Source organism: Poecilia reticulata, chromosome 12, assembly GCF_904066995.2.
Source record: "Poecilia reticulata chromosome 12, P_reticulata-male-v2, whole genome shotgun sequence".
Classification (NCBI taxonomy): Eukaryota; Metazoa; Chordata; class Actinopteri; order Cyprinodontiformes; family Poeciliidae; genus Poecilia; species Poecilia reticulata.
In genome coordinates, this window is record NC_088841.1 from 16,441,887 (window position 1) to 16,463,565 (window position 21,679).

Consider the following 21,679-nt stretch of genomic DNA (forward strand, 5'->3'; position numbering starts at 1 on the left):
TGAAGATAAATCATAAAAACATCAGCTTTAATGCTGCTTAAAGCTGATGTCCACAACATCACTGAACTCAAGAAGGACCATTTTTGTACAAAGTTTGCAAGAAATTATGTTTCAGTGCAGAACAAACTACATTCATTGTTGGCCTGGAGGACACAGGAAATGTGCCAGCTGAGGTCGCTTTCTGCTCTTTTTGCAGACCGTTCCTCCTGAGCTTTTAGTTTTCTATATTCCTCAACTGCAGATGTAGAAACTCTTGTCACATTTCAAACATGCCTTTGGGGTGAAACTGTCAGAGGATGATTTCTGAGAGATTATTCAGTGTAAGACTGATAATCCTTGGCAGGCCAGAGGCAATGTCATCCATCACTTACCTTGTCCTATTCTGAATTAAGGCAGGAATGATGGAAAAGGTTGCTTATCTGTTGCAGTGTTGACTGAACTCACTGCAACAGTGAGTTCAGTCAACTCACTGTTGCAGTGTTGCATATTTAGAAACACTGTGCTAAATATGTCGGTAACAACAGTTTTACTTTGTTCCATTATATTTATGAATCCATATATACTCATCATGCAAAGATTTCTCACAAAAATACTGCTGTGCAAAAGTGTTCACAACATCTTTGCACTTTTTCAGATTTTTTTCCACAAACTTAAACGTACTTCACTCAGACCAACATTACGTAGCACATAATTGTGAAGTACATAGAGAAGGTTATGATATTTAAAAAAAGATTTTTTACAAAAAATGTTTTTTACAAATAAAATTTGAAATGAATGGCATGCATTTATGTGCAGCCCTCCCGAATACAAAATATTACAAATGCATGCCACACTTTTCAGATATTTTTTCATTTGTCAAAAATCCTTCCACCTCACAGTTATGTGCCATGTTTTGCTTAGCTATAGCATAAAATCCTGTTTTTTTTTTAAAAAAAAAATCAACATTTGTGACTGTCATATAACAGAATTATAATCAGAGAACACTGAATTTGTTACTAGATGCAGCTCTTTAGGTAAAAACCTAACTGTGAGTCATGAAGTGAGAAGGAATTACACTTTAATGGCAAACAACCTGGCCCAGCAATTTGTGCAGGAGTCAATTTCATTAAAAGAGCAAGAGTCACTTTAAGCACGAAGCAAACCACCAGCTGACATCATGAAAGCAGGAGGAAAAGGAGGCAATCAGAGACCGAGCACACAGATAACAGGCTGTGCAGGAGATAATGAATTAAAGAGATGCACCGTGATCTGATGATTTTCAGAAAGCACTGCAGTGGCAATTCATCTTCGACAGCTGCACATGTTGAGCTCAATTTTTCTACAGCAAACCTTCAAAAAAAAAAAAAAAGACGTTTTACTGCCCTCTCGTGGTTGTGGCTTCTCATGACAACAGCTCGGACCAAAACGAACTGAAGCGGACGTTAGCCAGTTTCTCCCATGTTCCGAGTCTGAGTGTTGTTTTACAGCAATAGATGACTGGGCGATATCAGCTACTACTCTCAGTGACATGCTGGATTACGTCCAGCTTGACTGTGTTGTGTTTTTTGAATGTCAGAGTGGTCTCCTTTCCCCCCTCCTCTGCCTTTATTTCAGGCTGAATCATCAGATCACAGAGTGTCTCCCTTCCCAGGTTAGTGTTTGTGCTGCGTCAGGCTGGCACCCTGCCTGCGCTCTCCCAGAGGGTTGTCCGCTTGTAGTTAGTGACTCTAAAGGCGAACAAAATGAAAAATTACACTGCATTTAAAAAAAAAATTTAAGCATTTCTTGGAGGGCATATCTTGGGATAAACACCTTAAACTGTTAAATAAAGAGAGGCTATTATTTCATACCCAGACACTTCAGGTGAGTGGACCACACAACAGAACATAGATGTAAAGCCTGTCTGTTTATTTGACACCTGTAGACTTTGTCTACACCAGAACACCAACGTAGTGAGTGAAACAGCATGCACTGAGCCCACTCACAGGAGTTAAGCGAATCGTATTGACAGTGGAACAGTCTATCTTACCTTAGCAAGGTCCACTAGTGAGTTTGCTTGGTCATTCAGCTTGCGTTGCTCCATTTTAACACTTCTCAATCTGAACACAAGACCATTCACAACCCGGTAAATCAGCGCTGTCAGAAATGATGTTTTAGGCTGTGCACACACAAGGGCATACACACGGAGAGCACTCCTGGGACATGCACAGGATGTGTGTTGAGAATGGAGGGACTGAAGGGAGAGACGGGGGAGAGAGGAGGGCAGGAGAGGGCAATCTGTTTGGCTGAACTGCATGCAAGTGGGAAGGAGGCCGCAGAGCGGGGAGAGCGAGATCAGCTCTACATCCTCGACCAATTTTCACACAAAGGGAAGGAAGGGATCTCTGTGTGTCTGCGTTGTATACAAACACTCATGTCCTGATGTGGTATTGTTAAAAACACGGGGAAGGTCTTCGGTTGTCGCTTTATGTTTCTTTCTCAGTAAGTCAACGACATCTGTGCTTATGGATAGAAAAAGAAGACTGTCTCTATATGTAGTCATACCTCTTGAATTGCTGCTCATTTTTGCACAGTACAGTAAGAAAAGTTAGTGTATTGTAATGGGATTTTATGGGATTAGCCACCACAAAGTGGTGCATAATTGGGAAGAGCTAGAAAAAACAACAACATAATTTTCAAATTTGATCAGACCCCGTGATTTAACACTTTGTTTAATACTTTGCTTCATTTTCAGGTCAAACCTTTAAATTATAAGTCCAGATAGTAAAATTTGGCCTTATCTAGAAAACCTTCTTCGACAGATTCCTTCTTTATTTATTGTGTCCCCTGCATAACCCGTGGAAAACTAAGCTAGCCTATTCATGACTTTGTTTTTATCACCCTTCCAGAAAAGGACATATTTGAGAAGTGCACAAGTATGTGCAGTTTGTCCAGTCTAGAGTTTCTCCCACCTGAGCAGAGCATCACTGCAGTGCCTCCAGAGTTACCCTGAGCCTTTGGGCTCTGTTTCTTAGTAGGTTTGCAATGCATTTTCTACGTTGTCAGAAAATCCACTCAACAATATTTTATAATATGTTAAAGCCTTGGAATATTGTTTTATATCCCAGTCTTGTTTTAAACCACTAATGCTAATAATTTCCTCTAACAAAAACTTCACAAATTAAACTCAGGCTATTTGCTAATTTGCTAAGCGACTTATGAAAGTAATTGGTCGCAGTGGGTTTTAATTAGGGGCATGAGGGTAAAATGGGATGAATACAAATGCATATCTCACTTTTCAGATTTGTATTAGTGACAATAATAATAATAATAATAATAATAATAATAATAATAATAATAATAATAATAATAATAATAATAATAATAATAATAATAATAATAAAACAAGAAAATTTTTCCTTTTGGTTTACATTTATGAACCGATTTGTTTGAGTGTCACATCAAATTCTGTGAAAATACATTGATGTTTGAGTTGTAATGTGACCAAATATAACAAGGATCAGGATATATAAATACTTTTTATTGACATTTTAATGCTTGTTAATTTACTGCAGTTTATATAAAACCCTTGTGTGTCATTGTTCTTTTTTACTGAATTTTCAATATTAACTTAGAAAACCTCAAATGCATTGTAATTTTACTATTAAAGTTTTAAGTTTTTTGTCGTATTTACCTGGTGAAATATAAACTGCAATCTAAGCTTTTTTTTTTTTACCACGGGGGAAAAAAAAGACGTACAAAAGTGATAAAAGTTAATGTATTCACTGCAGACATATCGCCTGAGGAATCACGCTGCCTGTTTAATTAGGCCACTGAAGACTCTTTTCACTTCCATTCTCATGGGGCCCAAAAGCCGCAACTTTCTCCTGCAGTGTGTCAACTAAACATGGATTCAAGATATTAATTCATCTTTTTCACTTGAATCATAATAGGCAAAGACACATATTGCTTTTGAGATCTAATGTCTGGAATATTGATTTAGAAATCTCTCAAAACCCACAACTTTGCTTGCATCGAGCAAAGCTCAAATTATTATCATTTAAATAATAATTTGAAACTCAAATGTGAACTAGAATCAAAAGATACATGGAACAAAAAACGGTCTGATTATCAGATTAAATCTATCAATCGTTTTGCAGATCAGGTCAATTTTTACGTCTAATGATAGACAGATGTGGCGCAAAAAGAATACGTTTGGCCAGCAGAGGGCGCCACAAGAGCCAAAAAGAAACCTGCAACAGCGAGTTAATATCCTCACAACTGAGTCCAGGAGGATTCCTCCTCCTTCTGCTTTATTTATTAAAAAAAATAACAAAACAAACAAAGAGGGCGGTTTCAGTGAGGTTTTAAGAGATGTAATGTTTTTTGTGTTAAATGGAAATAAAGATTTCACAGTAGTTGGCGAGCTTTGAGAACGAAGCAGCTCAAGGTCAGAATGAAGAAAAGTTAAATTCAGTCTTTTTTTTCCCACCTCGGTTAATCAGTCCTCTCAGGGCTTTCTCCTTTTAAACGAGCACTCTAAATCTGCTTGCTATTCATCAGGGGAAAACGGCTACGCTAAGCTTTTCAACGCCACACTAAATCTTTCAAGGCAATCTCAGTTAGTGCTGCTGCCCTGAGTCTCTTTCTCTGTCATGACCGCCACTTCTGAAGTAAGACATTTGACCACATGACTGAATAAATAAAAAATTTTTTCACTTGTGTAGATTAAGAACTTATATCTAGATTGGATGTAATTGTTATATGAATAAAAAGCAATTTGATAAAAAGATGTGCAGTACCGTACAAGAGCTCTAAATTATATTTCATTTCCTGTTCTGTTTCCAAGTAACCAACTATACCTTAAAAATGTCTTGATTATTGTTTTCCCCGGTTTACTAAAGGTATTTTTTAAAGTTTTACTTTTGGACTTTTGATGCTTTTTCACACACGTTTTGTCCACTGTCTGTCGACAACAAATGGTGGCAAAAATGTTGCTAGCTACCAAAATAAGCAGTTGAAGATATATTCATTTTGAATTTATAAATAATTAATTCCTTTTTACTATGACAACTTTCTTTTGAATAACTATTGGTCAGATGAAAGCTTTACTAAACAGTGATGGAAGATCAGCCGAAAAACTATGATTGCCTCATCCTTTAAAGATGATCCCTTTAAAAATTTTTTTTTTTTTTTGCTAAGTTTTATGTGTAAACTGGTTCATGTCTTCAGTTTAGGGAGATTTGTGTTATTCAAGGATTTAATTCACTTTAAAAGCAAAACATTCCTCAGAAAACGGTCAGATACAAAGAGCAACTCCAGAGAAAAAGCACAGAAAGCCTGAAGAGATTCCATGAAAGCTTCACTCCTTAATAGTAAAACATAAAAAAACAAGCTTTGACTCAAGACTTTCTATGCAGTGCTGTAAAAAAACAATAAAATAAAAAATCCTCCTAGATAAGTTTAAATCTGAAATTTTGTAAATGCTGTCTAGTTTCCAAAGATTGTGTTGGTATGAGCCAGTTAGTCATTAGCGGCAGCTTGGTTTCTGTTTGACAGCGTCACGCTGGCGGTCACTGTTGAGTCTCTTCAGAGCAAATGGGATTGCTCGGAGTTTGACCTTCCTCACAGGTCGCTCGCTGCGTCTTCAGTTCAATGATCTCTCAACTAACAAGCACTATCCTGTTTCCTGCTATGATTCCCACTTCAACCTTGAGGATGAAAATGAATGGTAATCCCTTGGAGGGGGACTTTGAGGTTGCATGGGGACACTTCAATTCTCAGCCATAATGGCCTAAAACCTGGTGTAAGACATTTGTTTGTATACTGACCATGTCTGATCCGAACACCCTCGGCAGTATTTAGACACTCTCTGCTGCAAGCGTTCCTAATTACCCTTGTATGACTGACGAATGTCCTTGTTACTGCGCTGGTTAACGGCTTGGGTGTGTGCTACTGAGTCGTCAAACGGAGAAATGGAGGAAAATGCGGCTGCAAATGCTGCAACAGGCGTAATAATGGTTCCACTCGCCGAAAGATGACCCCCCGCCCCCACAAGCCCTGCTCTATATGAGCACGACGGCTCCGCTGCATGTAACAAGTCTTCTAAGGATTTCATAAATTATAAATCGGCAGGTCTGCCTTGATGGGGAGCGCTAGCTGTCATCCTTCGGTATGTGAAAGCACAGTTGATTGGAGTTTAATCAGTAGCTTTCTGATTAAAGGTTAGAGGTCATCACATCCATGCAGAAATGGAAAGAAAAACACCCTCCATCACTGATAATTGAAATTCACATGACATGGATCTGTGGATTTGTTCAGAATATGCAGTAGGCGTGTTAAAAAAGTTGCACTTCTTTGTGTTTTCAATTCTATTTTCCATTTTTTATATATTTTTTTACATTAAAGTCCTGTGCAGCGCCTTAAATAACATGGACGTCTTCATGTGATGCAAAAGGCATCCATTTGAAGGCATGAATTTCACTTATCAAATGAGGGAGTGCCATTTTTTTTTTAGTAGCATCATCGGGTTCAAGGACAAGCTCTCGTTGGCATGCACACAACAGGTCTCTATCTACATTAAAGGCGAAGACTTACTTTCGAGCTCTATTGCATTGTGTCGACACAAACAGGAAAAAAAAGGAAACATGAAGTAGACAGATGAATTTTTACAACATCAGATAAACATATTCAGATGAAAAAAAAAGAAAACCCTGCTAGTACAGGTTGGAGTGATCAACTCTTACAACGCCACCTCACCCACGAACCGCAATGTGTCCGCATTTGCAGATCTGCTCGTCATCGACATGAACGGCATATTATTTTTGAGCCTTTGACGATGTTTTTAAACAGTCCTTTCTCAAAGTCAAATGTATTTAGCGCATAGATATTTACCGTTTGCTTAATTATGCTTTTTATCTGCGAGGATATGTAAGTCGGAAATTTTTCCTATCAAGAACGGTTCATAAATAGCCACCTTAGCATGATGCTGCCACCACCATGCATGTTTAATAGTTGAACCCATCGACTCTGCCCAGAACTAATTGAGTTGATTTGAGTTGAACGTCTCCTTAAATTAAGAGTCGATAGATGAAACCAGGTCAGAAATGGGATGTCCAATTGGCAAATGATCCCTAACGTTAAAACTGTTTTTGGATTGGATAAAACAGGTAATCATTAAACGTCTGGAATAGCATGTGAGGCTCGTCCTTAAACAGTAAGCAGGTTGTTACTCCAAACATTAATGTGGGTGTTTGTTTGTATTTTAGCCAGGATGTATCTTTGACCCTATTCGGACTGGAGAATATTCAAGCTGAATGCAAGCTCACTTATTTGAATAATCTTTTACAAATTTCAGAAAAGGGCATATTAAATAGAAACCAGACATTCACGTCAATAATGAGCAGATCTAAACGTCCCATCTTAGCTGCATATCATCCTGAAAACACATCATCGTTTCTTAATGTTTAGACTGTTTTCTGGTAGCTGCATCTGTGCTCATACTTTATGTCTAATCTCATTTTCCCCCAACAGTACTAATCTTGTTATTTTTTTGCAGTAGAGTAAATAAAATCCACCTTCCCGATTGCGTTCACGGTCCCAGAAACATTCCTCCAACTATACGACACAAAGGCGTTGTCAAAAAGCATCTAAGGCTCCATTTAGCAGCAGCTCATAGCTCGTATCATTTGCTTTCAGTATTGAAAGCTGTAGAAAAAAAAATGCGATGACAGTTGATGTGATTTGTCTGACAAGCTTACATGTCTGAGTTATTCTTTTTCTATATTTATGTCAGTTAAGGCTTTGTATCTGATGCAAAGCATGTAGGCTTCAAATCCCAATTCAATCTTTTGAACCCTCTAAATCAAAACCACAAAAGGAAAAGAAACCTTTATAAGACAAAGGTGTGCCCGACAACATGCTGAGTATTTGTTTTTAAACTCAGAACTGAATGCTGGATGTGACTTTTCCCTGCTGGGCGTTGTTTATTATAGATTAAGCTGCAGCTCTGGGCAATTCCCATTTCAGGACTGTCTAACCCTGGAGAACAGGAGGTGGACGTGAGACACTGTCATCATCGCTGCAAATCGGATGAATAAAATAACACCACCGCTGGAGAATAAGAAATAAACAGCCGGAAACTCTGCTGATCTGGATGCAGGAGGAAAAGCAGCAGCAGTAAAGCTTTACTCCCCCTGTCCTATAATAAACCACCCAAATGTTTTCAAAACACAAATGCATGTTAAAAAAATTCATGAGCAAATTAAACTTGCACACAAGATCCTACAGAGACCCATAAACATGAGTAAAACCACAGAAAGAAGCCAAATGCGCACACAGCAGATGCTTTTTTATTTTTTTTTAAAAACATTAAGCCACATACTAACAAAGTCACTGTAGTTATTTCTCTTGATAAAGCTCTGCGTCCATTTCCAGCGGCCACAGATACACGGAGCAGAAGTGTTGGTGAGCATTGTAGCGTGAGGAAAAACAACAGCGAGGTGAGGCTAAAATCGATACTGTATTGGAGTAAGTTGGAAGTCCTTGGGGACCCACTAAAGGACTAGCTGACAGGTAGGCGCCCGGCCGGCCACCGGAGAAGCAGAAACACCGATGTGTCAGCCCTGAGGTCAGCCTGACATCTGACTCACAGAGAAAGAGACGCGCGGGAGTCAGCGGGACGGCACAATGGCAGCAAGAAACGGATCGATTCCACGCGCTTGACACACAACGATATTCTAAGGTGAGCACACGTTGTGCTTCTTTCATAATGAGCATTCATGCTCATGAAATAGAACCGTTGGGTTAAACTGCATGCATGATCAAACCCAGCAAGTTTACACTTTTCCAGCATGCTACGTGTGAACCGTAACATTCTTCTTTGATATATGAGCACATATATGTTTTGCTACAGGTGTCAAACAATTCAGATTTCAGGTTTATTTTTTTTGGTGAATTAAATGAACATCCTAATAATAGGCTAGTTTAGGAGCGCGGGACCTACTGGTGAATGGCTTGAAGGAATTTTCTCTGATGCTTCCTGACTCTTGCGTGGTCCATCTTCCTCACAAGTTTGGTGTTCTTGTAGATGAGCCACGTCTCCCTGAGAACATTCGCAGCTGTGTTTTTCACCTGCAAATGCAAAGAATAAAAATAAGTTAAATAAATAAAAACCAAGCGCAGTGGAGAAACATCTGAGATCCTGTGAGGAGAGCTGACGTACTCTTTTTGTTAACTGGGTATCCATCATGAAGTTATGAACATGTTTTTCAGCTTTGGTTAATTCCAGTTTCTTCGCCACCACAGCCACCACCAAGGCAGTGCAGCCGGCGCCCTGGAAAGACACAAACAGACACGCTGGACTACCTTTTTTTTTGTTGTTTTTTTTTACCTTCATGCTGTGGAAAATAAATCTGGAGACCCAATGACAGGTCATGGCAAAGACATTCTCTACAGAATTGATGGTCATGGTCACTCTATGCCCTTATGAATACAAATATCTCCATGTTTTTGCTCCAGTCGGTCCTCTGATCACTCCTGATTTCTTTGTTAAAACAATTACAGCGATAACTTCTGTGACTGCTTTCTGAAGCTGTGTTAATGTCGCTCTGTGCCATTTCTCTGGGGACATGAGGGAACTATTTCCCAGTTTTTCTGCATGAAGCAAGACACGCTCTCACTTACAATCTTCAGACTAAGCTTTAAATGTTACTTTCTGATAAAGCTCATCAAGGCAAAGGGTTTACTGAGCTATGTAGATAATCACGCTGCTATAGGCTTAGGCTGCTGGAGGACAAATCGACCACTGCTCTTCACCACTTTATTCTCTCTCTGATTTTCTGTTTTTTTTTCTTTTTTTCTTTTTAAGTACACTGCAAAAAACCCCCCCAAATTCATGTGAAATATTTCTGGCTCTGTTTCTAGTGCACGTGAAATAAGGCAAACATACAAGTAACGTTTCAGTAAGAGCTATTTTTTTTTAAGTTGATCATTCCTTAATATTGGTAAAAAAGTACGCGTTCGATGCTATAATAATGTCTTATAACATCGTTATGATTAAAACAACTTGGCAGATTATTATAAGTGAAACAATCTGCCAGTGAAACATAAATTTTTTATCAATATTAAGGAATAATTTACTTAAAACAAATATCTACATATTGCAGAAAAGATTTGTAAGTCAGTTTTGTCTTCTTTAAGATATTTTGCACTAAAACTAGACAAAAAATACTTAGTAAGATTTAATGTTTTGAAGTGTGGTTATCTGACTGGCTATTATTGCAATGAATTGTATTCACACTGAGCATAAATCAAACTGGATTTATACGTTAATGAATGTATGAATGAACCTGTTTATCTTGTAAAACGCTTTGAGATTATATTTGTTCATTTCAATTGACCGACTGAAATAAACTGAACTGAACTAAATGAGGATTTCTGAGTCTCAGTTATTTTCCTCCCAGTTGAAAAACTAAGTATATTTATGCTGTTAGCAAATTCGACATTTTAAACAACAACAATAAGCAAACAGAGCAAAAAAATACCACAAAGGTCACGAGCATCCAGCGTACACTGACCATAATGCCCGTCAGGAGGCAGACTCCTTTTCCACAGTATGTGTGTGGGACCATATCCCCATATCCAATAGTCAGAAACGTGATTGAGATCAACCACATGGCTCCAAGAAAATTGCTGGTTATGTCCTGGTTATCATGGTACCTGTAAAGAACAATAACAGGTTTTTACCTTACACCTAATGTTTCACTTTCACCTGAAAAGAGATTCATTGTGCTGGTCAGTCTATGACATAACTCCGTCTCTCCTAGGGCTCAGAGACAGTGAGCTGAGACGTGTTTGGTCTATTTTTACGCCTCTATCTATGTTTGACGCCGTGAAGCGTGGCGTAGCGAGGAAAAACTGGTCTGGGCACCTCTCGCAAGCTCTCACTGTCCATGCAGCGATGATCCAGAGCGAGATGGTGAAGACCAGCAGCACAGTGCCAGGACAGATGGTCATGAGGGTCTTCATCACAAAGCGGGTGTTGAAGTTAATCTTGTTGAGGGCGCCGATGCTTCGGGACGAGGCATCGGTGAAGAGCTTGCTGTGCAGCAGCATGACCCGAGCGATGAGGTACAGCCTCAGAAACATGGGGATGGACAGGATGATGTCCACGTCCGCGTCCGTCTTGGACGGGACGTAGGAGTACGCCAGGCGGGCTGTCCAGGTGAAGGTGTAGTTCCCTGGGATGGGGTGTATGGCGCACACCAGGATTTCCAGGCAGATGAAGAAGATGCGCTCATATGTCATGGCTATCCTCCAGTCATCGGCTGCGTTGTCCACCATGAAGAGCTGCCAATAAAGGAGGAGAGGTGTGAGCTTTGACTGGGAATGTTGAAAACATTTTGACTGCAACACTCTTACTGGAAGACACCAATAAAACTAACCAAACCTCAACTTGTTTTTCCTGTTTAGATATAAATAGTGTTAACACAGCCGACAGGAAGCTAGAAGAGTATCATTTCAACTGTTTTACGTAAAGTTGTTTTTCAACAAAATTATACTGATTTCTACCACCGTCGCTTAAGGATGCTGCCTCAACAATGGTCTTTGTAACACGCTATCATAAATGCTTAAGCGTTGGTGCTCATCAGAAATCTATCTGAGAATATCATTGTATGAAGATACAGCATAAATATGTAATTTTGCCATAACATTTATAAATATTCTCTCAGTTTTGACCATCAAAAATAAAATAAAAAATAAATCACATTCCTTTTGCAGATTTGTTATAATATTATAGCTCCATTATTTCTGGCACTTGTGTCTGATTTTCAAACTCTTTTTAATTAACCTTGTGAACATTTAGTTTTAAGTTTAGACTTGCAGCTCTAACAACTCTTCTGCAAAGGCTTTCCACAGGATTTATGTAAACAAGATTTCTGAATTTCAAAAGTCAAAAGGTTTTGACTTTTACTCTCAAAATTTCAGATTTTTTTCCCCCCAACAAATGCTCAAATTTTCTAGCTCAGAAATCACCAAGAAAGTTTTTAGGTGGAAATTTATTCCTCCTTCTTTTCTTTTCTATCTGCAATGGCCACAATCCACTGCCATCAATAAATAACCAGGAATAATCTGGAGAACATCTGCAACAACTAAAAGTTCTGCTTACTTCTATCTCAGACTCCTATAAAGCAACAATAAAAGCTGCAAAACAAAACACTTCATTTGCAGCATGTGGTAAATACTGGGATCTTTCTGACGCAAACATCTGCTGCCTGCACGTTAGCATAAGGTTGCGATCGTCGTTCCACTTCGACTAGGAGGTAGACAGTTTCACAGGGGACTGAAAGAATGGATTTCAGGGCCTATCATCACTCTCCCTGCTCCCTGTCCTCTGTCATACACGGTGGCTTCATCACATGGTCACCTCTGCTGCTGCTACTGCAGCTCAAACCACATCTTCACCTCTTCGATACAATCTGCAGTGAGCTTCCCTGATGGCTTCCATCACCTCCTCTTCCACACCATCCCCTCTCCATGCTCGCGGTTGAGGACATAGCGTCTCAATCTTCCCTGTCTTAGGGAGGTTCTGTTTGCTGGTTTGGGTTGCAAATTAAGTGCTATCGAGCCATATTAACTTCCCCTCTCTCTCTCTGACACACAGCACCGGTATTCCTCCACATCTGCTCTCGCTCCATCCACTTAATCATGTCAAGGTCCTCTGACTGCACCAGTCATCACAAGCGGCAGTAGATATCTTAAAAAATGTTGCTGTCAGCAAATATGAGCGAACAGTTCAGACATTAGTTGTTTGTTTTTTTTAATCCTGGTGGACGGCTTTTTAAAAAAATAAAAGAAAAGGAGGACATTTGATCAAAAACCTTAGCTATGTGCTTGGTTGTAATATGCACATACAGTACAATGCTTCTGCTTCTGCTTACAGCGTAACGTAGCTGGAGGCAAAATTGTGCAAAGGTCGGCTGAACCTTTAGCTCAACATTAATAAAGCTTTGCAGTCTGTATGAAATCTTTAGCCGTAGGAGGTGAGGCGGTGTGAGAGCGGAAGGTTTTGCTTGCTAAAAGCAAGGTGGGCAGATATTTTTTTGCTTTTTGAGGAGTGGCATGGATCTTTTCCACTGGAGTTTTTTCTTCTACATTCTTCTGCATATCCAATTTAGTGATGTGACGTTAAAGCTGAACGAGCTCTAAAATGTGCATCTACAAGTCACAAGGTTAAAGGATATTGATAGCAGAAAATTTCAGGAGTAAACATAGCTTTGGTTAATTTGATCAATAATCAGAATAAACAAAACCACTTTAATGTGTATTCTAATTTATTTATATGCATTAGAAAACGTATAGTATTTTATCATCCCATCAGAAACATAGAAATTGTACTACTGATAGCAGTTTAAAAGCTTACAGTAACTTGCTGCTATTTATGATTTTATCTCCTGTAGATCAGGCTTGAACACATATTAAACTTTTCAGAGCCAACAAAGATTATTAAGACCAAAACCCAAAATAGGGAATACACTTCCACCTATCCAACATACATCTTTTTTATTTGCAACCAATTCTTTTTAGAATTGGTTTTATACATTATATATACGATTCTTGACTTGAGCCACAATATATCTCAGATCAAAAACTTGGGTTTTTATCTTCATTTAAGGTGAAGAAAATAAAAGTTAATTTCCTTATGTTTAGTTCCTTTGTTGTTCCTTGTCTTCTATTCACTACCTGTTTAGTGGTTTTTGACTCAGTTTGAACCATTTGCAGTCTTGCTCAGCTCCTCTGTGTTTCGTCTGTTTCCATTAGTCACCCTGCTTTCTCTTCCACTGATCAGGTTATTCCCCAGCTCCACTGCTTTCACACACCCGGCTCTCATGCTGCTCATCAATCCCCCCAGCAGTTAAAAGCCTCTCAATTGCTTCATCTCCTCGCCACATCCTCCGCTTTTCTGTGGTTTGGCTTGTTGCCTCTTTGGTGTTGTTCGTTTCCAGCCATTTGTTTTGAATTTGGACTTTATAAGTTGTAGTTTGTATTCTTAAATCGCATTATTCTGTCTCACACATCTGCCTGTTTTGGGGTTTTCAACAAAACAGAGGTTCTCAGCCTGGGTCCTGCAGGGCTCCTGTGCTGTGGTGTTTCCCTCCTGCTGCACGCCTGATTTAAGACAAATGAGTGATCAACATGCTTCAGCAGCATCTGGTGACAAGCTGAGACGGCAGTACAGTCATTTGAATCAGGCGTGCTGAAGCAGAAACACATGACAAACATACATGATCATAGTCGGGTGATCCTCGATCTATAGCAGCAAAACATATAAGGAAAATAATGAAACAAAAACAAATCTTTTACTTTTTCTTAGAAAATGTTTCCTTATTTTTAAGCTTGTATTATGTGAAACATTTTGAGTCACATAATAAAGTGTATTGGTTTTGTGAGCTTAGCATTTTGGAATTGTAAATGTATATTTTGTAATTTTGTAACGTTTCCTCACTCAGTTTGCCAAATCTCTGTCATTTTTTAAAATGCTTTTAGCTTTTTTTTTTTAAAGTGTAAAAATAAAGTGTAAAAATAGTGTAAAAAAATATATATATACAGATATATATATCTATATATATATATATATATATATATATATATATATATATATATATATATATATATATATATATATATATATATATATATATATATATATATATATATATATATATATATATATTTTTTTTTTTATTTTTTATTTTTTTTATTTTATTTAATTTTTTATCCCTGGTAATATGTTTTAACACATGCTTCAAGCCTTTTGTGTTACTTGTCTATATTAAAAGATGATTAATAAATTCACCGTTCACTGTTATTGTATTGATGGTGCTTGATGTGGTTTGCTTTGCTCTAGGCATCAAATATAGCGAGGAGGTTGCTCAAGTGTGCAATAACTGGGGTAAGAATGAAATGAACACTGGAAAATATTTAAGTTTCTACACCCAAATCTACTTCAGTTGCAAAAATGTTTATTGATTAAACCTGAAATACAGCTAATAGTTTTTCCTTCGACAAGGCTGTTTTATTATTTAAAAAAAAGAACAATTTATTGTTCCTATTCAGCTGAATCGTGGCGTCAGATCATGACTGGGCTTTTAGCCGACAATCTTCCATTAGTTCAGTTTGGGATTCTTTTTATAGAAGTTAAAAACCGCACCACTCATGAAGCGCTAATGGGATCAGTGACCTAGATGGTAAATTTAGCTCAGATATAAAACAGAATTAATAATAATAATAAAAAAAAAAACATCACATGTCAAATTCAAAAGAACAAACGCTCCTGTTTAATGCACTCATCTCAAGGACGAAAAAAAGCGAACAAAAAAAAAAAAGCGCGCTGCCACGTCTCTTGCAGACATACATGAATGCTTTGCGTAGTTTGACAGCTTTGAAGAGACTGTGAACACTTCAGCTTCTCAACCGCGTCACATTAACACACAGAGTTTAGCGCACGCTGCACGCCTCTGAGTCAGTTCTGCTGCAAAAAGCTTCTGTGCCAGAAATACAAAGTGTCTACAAGCTGGCACATTAGGAACAAAGCAGAGAATGCAACAATAAACACACGTCCTTGAACAAGTGGTACAACTGTCCAACAGAGCCTCTGCAGCTCGTTTACATTTATATGAAACCCGCCATGAGTCTCCTCTCCAACCCAAGAAAACACACACATTAAAATTTCAAGGGCAGTTGTTCGTTTCAAATGATTGACACTGAGCTTCTTGAACGGACTGACATCTGTCAGAGAAGTGCGTAACTCTAACCACAGCTTGCCCTTGTTTGGCTTTCCAACTTAGTGTAATGTAGACAATGAAACACAAGCTGGGACCGCACTGGACTACAGTTTCTTACTGGAAGAACTGAGACTCCTGAAGCAGCTGAGCATGTCGTAGTGTTTGCACAAAGCACAGGCCACGTTTTATTGTACGTTTTAGGCAACAAACCGGCCCTGTCAAAAGCAATTACGAAGTTTGTTAACCTTAAAACTGCGTAATTAAACATTTAGGCTAGGTTGCATGAGGAAAGCCTACTTGGTGTGTAAAAGCAATTATAGTAATGGATGACCTGAAATACAACACCCCCAAGGGCCCTTTACATCAGATGAGAAAATATCCCCCGCTCGCAGCAGAAGCAGGAGTTATGACAGACATATGGAGAAAAATAGAACCATCACACTGTGTGTGTGTGTTACTGACAAATGGTTTTAAATGACTGTAAATGCAAACTTTCCTAATTAATTTGCAAAATAGTGTCTTTCAAAACTTTTCACATTATGTCGCATTACAACGTAATCCAGGTTCACCTTCTAGCAGGACAGCAAATATACAGCCAGAGCCAGGAAATCAACTTTATCAGCTGTTTTTTTGGCTTTCTCTGCCTTTTTGGATTATATCTTCTTACTGCTCTTTCATTGCTAGTCTAATTCACGTTGATTTCTTTGCATTTGTAGATTACTTTTGTTGTTATCGTTAAGTGAATATTTGGTTTACGGCCCGTTTAATGTGTTTGAAACATATTTTATTTTTTAGTATGTAATATGTAATATGTATGTAATTCAGCTAGCTTTGGACAAAATCTGAATGCATTGTGGATATGCAGTAGCATGACAGTGTTTCAGGTTAGCATTTCTGCATATAATGCATACTAATGGCTCAGTTAAGACATTACTTGTTTTCGTCTTTGGTTTTTGGTGCCTAAAATATATAAAAGAAAACCAATGGATGTGAAACTTGCAGAACTTGAAGACAATTCTAGGAGGCAGTTTGTACTCACATAACCTTCATTTGCTGTTAATTATCTATGACTTTATTCTTGAAGATAATTTAAATGAGGGCTGCACAGTGGCGCAGTTGGTAGAGCTGTTGCCTTGCAGCAAGAAGGTTCTGGGTTCAATTCCCAGCCTGGGGTCTTTCTGCATGGAGTTTGCATGTTCTCCCTGTGCATGCCTGGGTTTTCTCCGGGTACTCTGATTTCCTCCCACAGTCCAAAAACATGACTGCTAGGTTAATTGGCCTCTCCAAATTGCCCCTAGGTGTGAGTGTGTGTGTGTGTGCATGGTTGTGTGTCCTGTGTGTCTCTGTGTTGCCCCACGACAGACTGGCGACCTGTCCAGGGTGACCCCGCCTCTCGCCCGAAACGTTAGCTGGAGATGGGCACCAGCAACCCTCCCGACCCCACTAAGGCACAAGGGTGCAAGAAAATGGATGGATGGATGGATGGATAATTTAAATGAAAGATTTTGATTTAATCCTACACAGGACTGTCATAACCTGAGAAACTTACCACTGTACGATTTGTCCTTTTTTTTCCTATGAAGTTGTGCATCTATCAGTGATTTGCTTTTGGAAAAAGTTTGATGTTGATAAGACATTTTGTTTTAATTAAAGTAATAAACATTGGGTCACAACAGGAATGTAGAGGGACATATTATGTTACAATTACCCACTGGTGCGACATAAATCTACAAGGCTCCCCTCAACTGGCCAGAGTGTTAAAAGGTTGTTCTCACTACATGTATTTCTTTCAAACATCTGTCAGACTGATCTGTCTGCTCACCACTGTGACAAGCGCTGCCCCAGGCTGTCTGAGGAAGGGAGCAAAGCAAAACTTGAACTCTTGTTGTTACTTCTCAGGTCATGTCATGTCATCTAAGAAAACTCAGTATTGTTGGTGCCTGAAGCCGACGAAGAAAATCTCAAAGCAATGACTGTAACTAGATGGATGCAAAAGTAATAAGTGAGAAAAATTCACACATATAAAAAAAAAGGGTAACATTTACTCAGGAATGATTTTGGAGTTTTACAAAATTTTTAATTTCTGAATCAATCCTCATTTGAAACTGGCTTTATAACTGATATGGATGTAAATCCCCTGCTATAAAAATGTTAGAATAATAACACAATGCTATAATTTCCCAATTTTATACTGGAGTTGGCAGATGCACTGATGAACCACCTCAGCATTCCAAATGCTTGCTGTTTACACAAAGCAGAGGGCTTGGACCTAATTTTTCTTATTTAAAAATCGTAATTATTCAGTATAACCACGTGGGGACATTCAGAAACTGTTTAGAGCATCGAACTCTCACTCAGTCTGAATTTTAATCCACATTTTGCACATTTTAGTACTTCCATTCGGAAGTTTTGTTGTTGACTTACCATTCAGAGACCGCTTGCTGCGTTCTTATTGGGTGTTCAGGAGGCTCTACTTCTGCTAAGCAGTATGATTGTGTAATTGCGGATCTGTTTGCAGACATTTTCATGTTTGGAGTAAACGTTAAGTTTGGTGACATAGCCAGCAGCAGTTTATCTGGATTTAAAGTGACAAGAGTTCCCAAAACAGTTTTTTATGAAAAGATCTCAAAATGGGCACAGCAGAGCAGACTGAAATCTCCTGATCTACGAATGATTTTGCGCAAAAAGTTTAATAAACATGATTTGCGTAGCCCATAGACCTGACCCAATCTGTTCAAGGAAGCAAAATAATAAGCCGCCTCTATATCATTCTCAAATGTGAGAAGACTTGAAGTTTCACCTAAAGCTTGTAATTGTTTTATAAATATTAACTATTTATGCCCGTATGAGTAGTTAAGGAAGATATTAGCATTAGCAGCTTAACAGCAGATGAAAAATATTGTTTACAATATTTAAATTTTTTTACAAATATGACAGCCTGATACTGACAGTAGAGTAAAGAAGCACACAGAGTAATCCCTAATTTTGTGAAACAAACCTCAAAGAGAAAGCAGCCAGCGCAGTGCTTCTTACTGAAGACACATTAATTCCTCCAGTGCTTCTCTCGGATAGTCAGCTTGTTTCCTGATGGACTCAAAATGCGGCCTAATCACTCAGAGTGCATGCCCCTTTTCTCATCACCATAGGAGTTTATTCACATCAGGTTGATATAGAGCACAGCTGAATAGGTCTTAAGCTTTATTCCCTGCATGAACTTGGAGCTGCCTGGAAGCGTTTCAGGCAAAACACCGGTTAGTTTAGTTACTGGTTTCGCAACTCCTAATAAAACTAATGGAATGGGACTCAATATTTAATCTGTGTAATGTGGAGATGGAAACATATATCTTGTCATTGAGAATTAAATCGCTCAGTCTCATTAGTAAATTAGGTTGAGAGGTTCGGTCCAATTAGGCATTAAAGCAATGCTTTATTTATGGTATCAAAGTGAGCCACTAAGAGGCCACTTTGCCGAGTAAATCTGAGGCTGCTGCAGATTCAGTTTGCTTTTGTTTCTCCAGATTAAGTCTGAAACTTGCATTTGCAATTTGTCCGCTCAAGCAATGTTCCAGTCAGAGCGCGTAAATCTGCCTGTCTTTCAGAAAGCAGCGGCTGCAGCCCAGTTGCGTGCATTAATAATCCAAAATCAGCTGAATGTTTAAAGTTGCATGCAGTAAATACCATCAATAAATAATCTTTAGGATTGGCGTGACTGGGCGTCTCTGCTGCTGAAAGCTTGGACGCTCAGTGAAAACGCTGAGGTCACCAGCCAGCGCTGGTTACCTGACTCCCGTCTGGACTCTCAGGTAGAGGACAGATTTCACTTTGAGAAATGCCTCCTGCACGTTGCAGCATATCTCTGACACATTAGGCAGCACCGGGAGAGGGAAGGCGACTCGAGTTGAGTTCAGCCTCGGCAGGATTTGCTGGTGCAAGTTCTGACACTGCGGTGTGTTATATTTCTTGCGGTCTAACACCGTCTGTCAGCGCTGACTTTTACCAAAAAACAGGACAGGCCCCAAAAGCATAACAAAAAAAGTTTAGCAAAACTCAGTAAAACTGTCACTAAGAGGTGATGAGAGATACGGCGTCCTCCAAACAGAAGCTCCCAAGCAAAGAGGTCCTTGATGTGAGTTTGTGTCTGCTCAGAAAAAAGTCTCAGCTCATCAACTGTCAGATGACAAGAAGAGGATCCCGGCTCCTTGCAGCTCGTATCAGGTTTAGGCAGCGGGAAGTCAAAGTCACGACAGAGGTACAGACTCATACACATGCTTTGCTGCAAATGCACCAAACTTACCCTGAAGTCAAGAAACGGCATATATATATATATATATATATATATATATATATATATATATATATATATATATATATATAGATGGTAATGGCGAACCAACCGGACATTGTGGTGGTGGATAAAGAACAGAGGAAAGCCGTTGTGGTGGATGTAGCAATACCAAGTGACTACAACATCAGGAAAAAGGAGCATGAGAAATTGGAGAAATACCAGGGCCTCAGGGAGGAACTGGAAAAGACCTGGAAGGTGAAGACCACAGTGGTGCCTGTGGTCATCGGGGCCCTCGGGGCAGTCACCCCCAAACTGGAGCAGTGGCTCAAACAGATCCCAGGAACAACATCAGACATCTCAGTCCAGAAATGTGCAGTTCTAGGTACAGCCAAGATACTGCGCAGAACCCTCAAGCTCCCAGGCCTCTGGTAGAGGACCCGAGCTCAGAGGATGAAACAAACCACCCGCGGAGGGTGAGAAGGGAATTTTTATATATATATATATATATATATATATATATATATATATATATATATATATATATATATATATATATATATATATATATATATATATATATATATAAAATACTTAACAGTTGAAAACAAAACATCTGATCTGAATAACAAAAAAAAAGATGATTAAAAATTCAACGTGATAAAATGAATTGTGAAAGTATAATAAATAAATTCATCTATGGTAGTTTTTCTGAACCTGCAGACAATTTGAGTAGACATAGCGGAATATATAGTACACATTTAAATAAATGAATCTTTAATTGAAGCAACATAATCTGACATTAAAAATGAAGAAAATCCAGCCTTTAATTTGACTACATCTTACTATTATCAACAAATTTCCATATGAGACACAGATGTTGAATTAAACGCATGATGATGTTTTTAATTGATGACTTCATCCATCCATGCAGGGTTATGTGCGTGCGTGAGGACGGGGGTTTCTTCCTGCATGGCAGCAGAGCTACTGACTCTGCAGCTATTTATGCCATTTTGTCCTTTACCGACATTTGAATTAACGGTGGTTTGCCACAATGTTTTGGAAACAATGTTTTGTAAAACCCAGGTCTGATTACTGCTAAATCTGTAGGACCGAGCAATAATTTAAACAGAACCTCTCTGACAACGTGAAGAAGCCTAAAATGTCTCATAAAGCAACACGTCATGGTCCGATCTGAAGAAATTTAAAAACAGCCAATGACAATGTCCATGATTCAACATTAATAAACAGATAGGACAAAAGTCTCAAATGCAGAGCTACAAGGCAAATGACAGAATTATTGGGACCCGTACAAAGACATCATAGATTTAAAATTTTATTTGCATTTATTTTAAGCAATAGTGATAATATCGATCTTGTTAAAACTACTTATTTTTTACTCACTAAATAGATGCACTCAAGCTAAAGGTTGGAGTTTTCTAAAATCAAGAGGGCAAAATTATGCAACTGTGATAAAAGATGAATTTATGTTCTTGATTTTTACACATCTTTATCCAAAGGTGACAACACTTTTGGCCAACACTGTATTGAGTTGTTGTTGTTGTAATGTAGCTGTTTCAGTAGGTCACCATATTTTATGTTATATCAGATGTTTCCATACAACAATTATAGCAACAACTGGCATTCAGTCTCC

At 38.6% G+C, this 21,679-nt stretch overlaps 1 protein-coding gene across 2 annotated transcripts in view; it reads right to left on the minus strand.

Annotated features, from left to right (window-relative positions):
- The window catches only part of kcnn2 (potassium calcium-activated channel subfamily N member 2), a 36,199-nt gene that overhangs the window by 3,200 nt on the left and 11,320 nt on the right, over positions 1-21,679 (minus strand). The window contains exons 3-8 of one of the 2 annotated variants that reach the window (XM_008424084.3): positions 10,889-11,307; positions 10,536-10,677; positions 9,182-9,292; positions 8,963-9,090; positions 6,556-6,564; positions 2,009-2,078 (exon numbers count right to left, since the gene is read on the minus strand). In XM_008424084.3, the coding sequence (XP_008422306.2) occupies positions 2,009-2,078; positions 6,556-6,564; positions 8,963-9,090; positions 9,182-9,292; positions 10,536-10,677; positions 10,889-11,307 (879 nt within the window). The remainder of the gene's footprint in view (positions 1-2,008; positions 2,079-6,555; positions 6,565-8,962; positions 9,091-9,181; positions 9,293-10,535; positions 10,678-10,888; positions 11,308-21,679) is intronic. The other variant, XM_008424085.3, reaches the window with a different exon arrangement.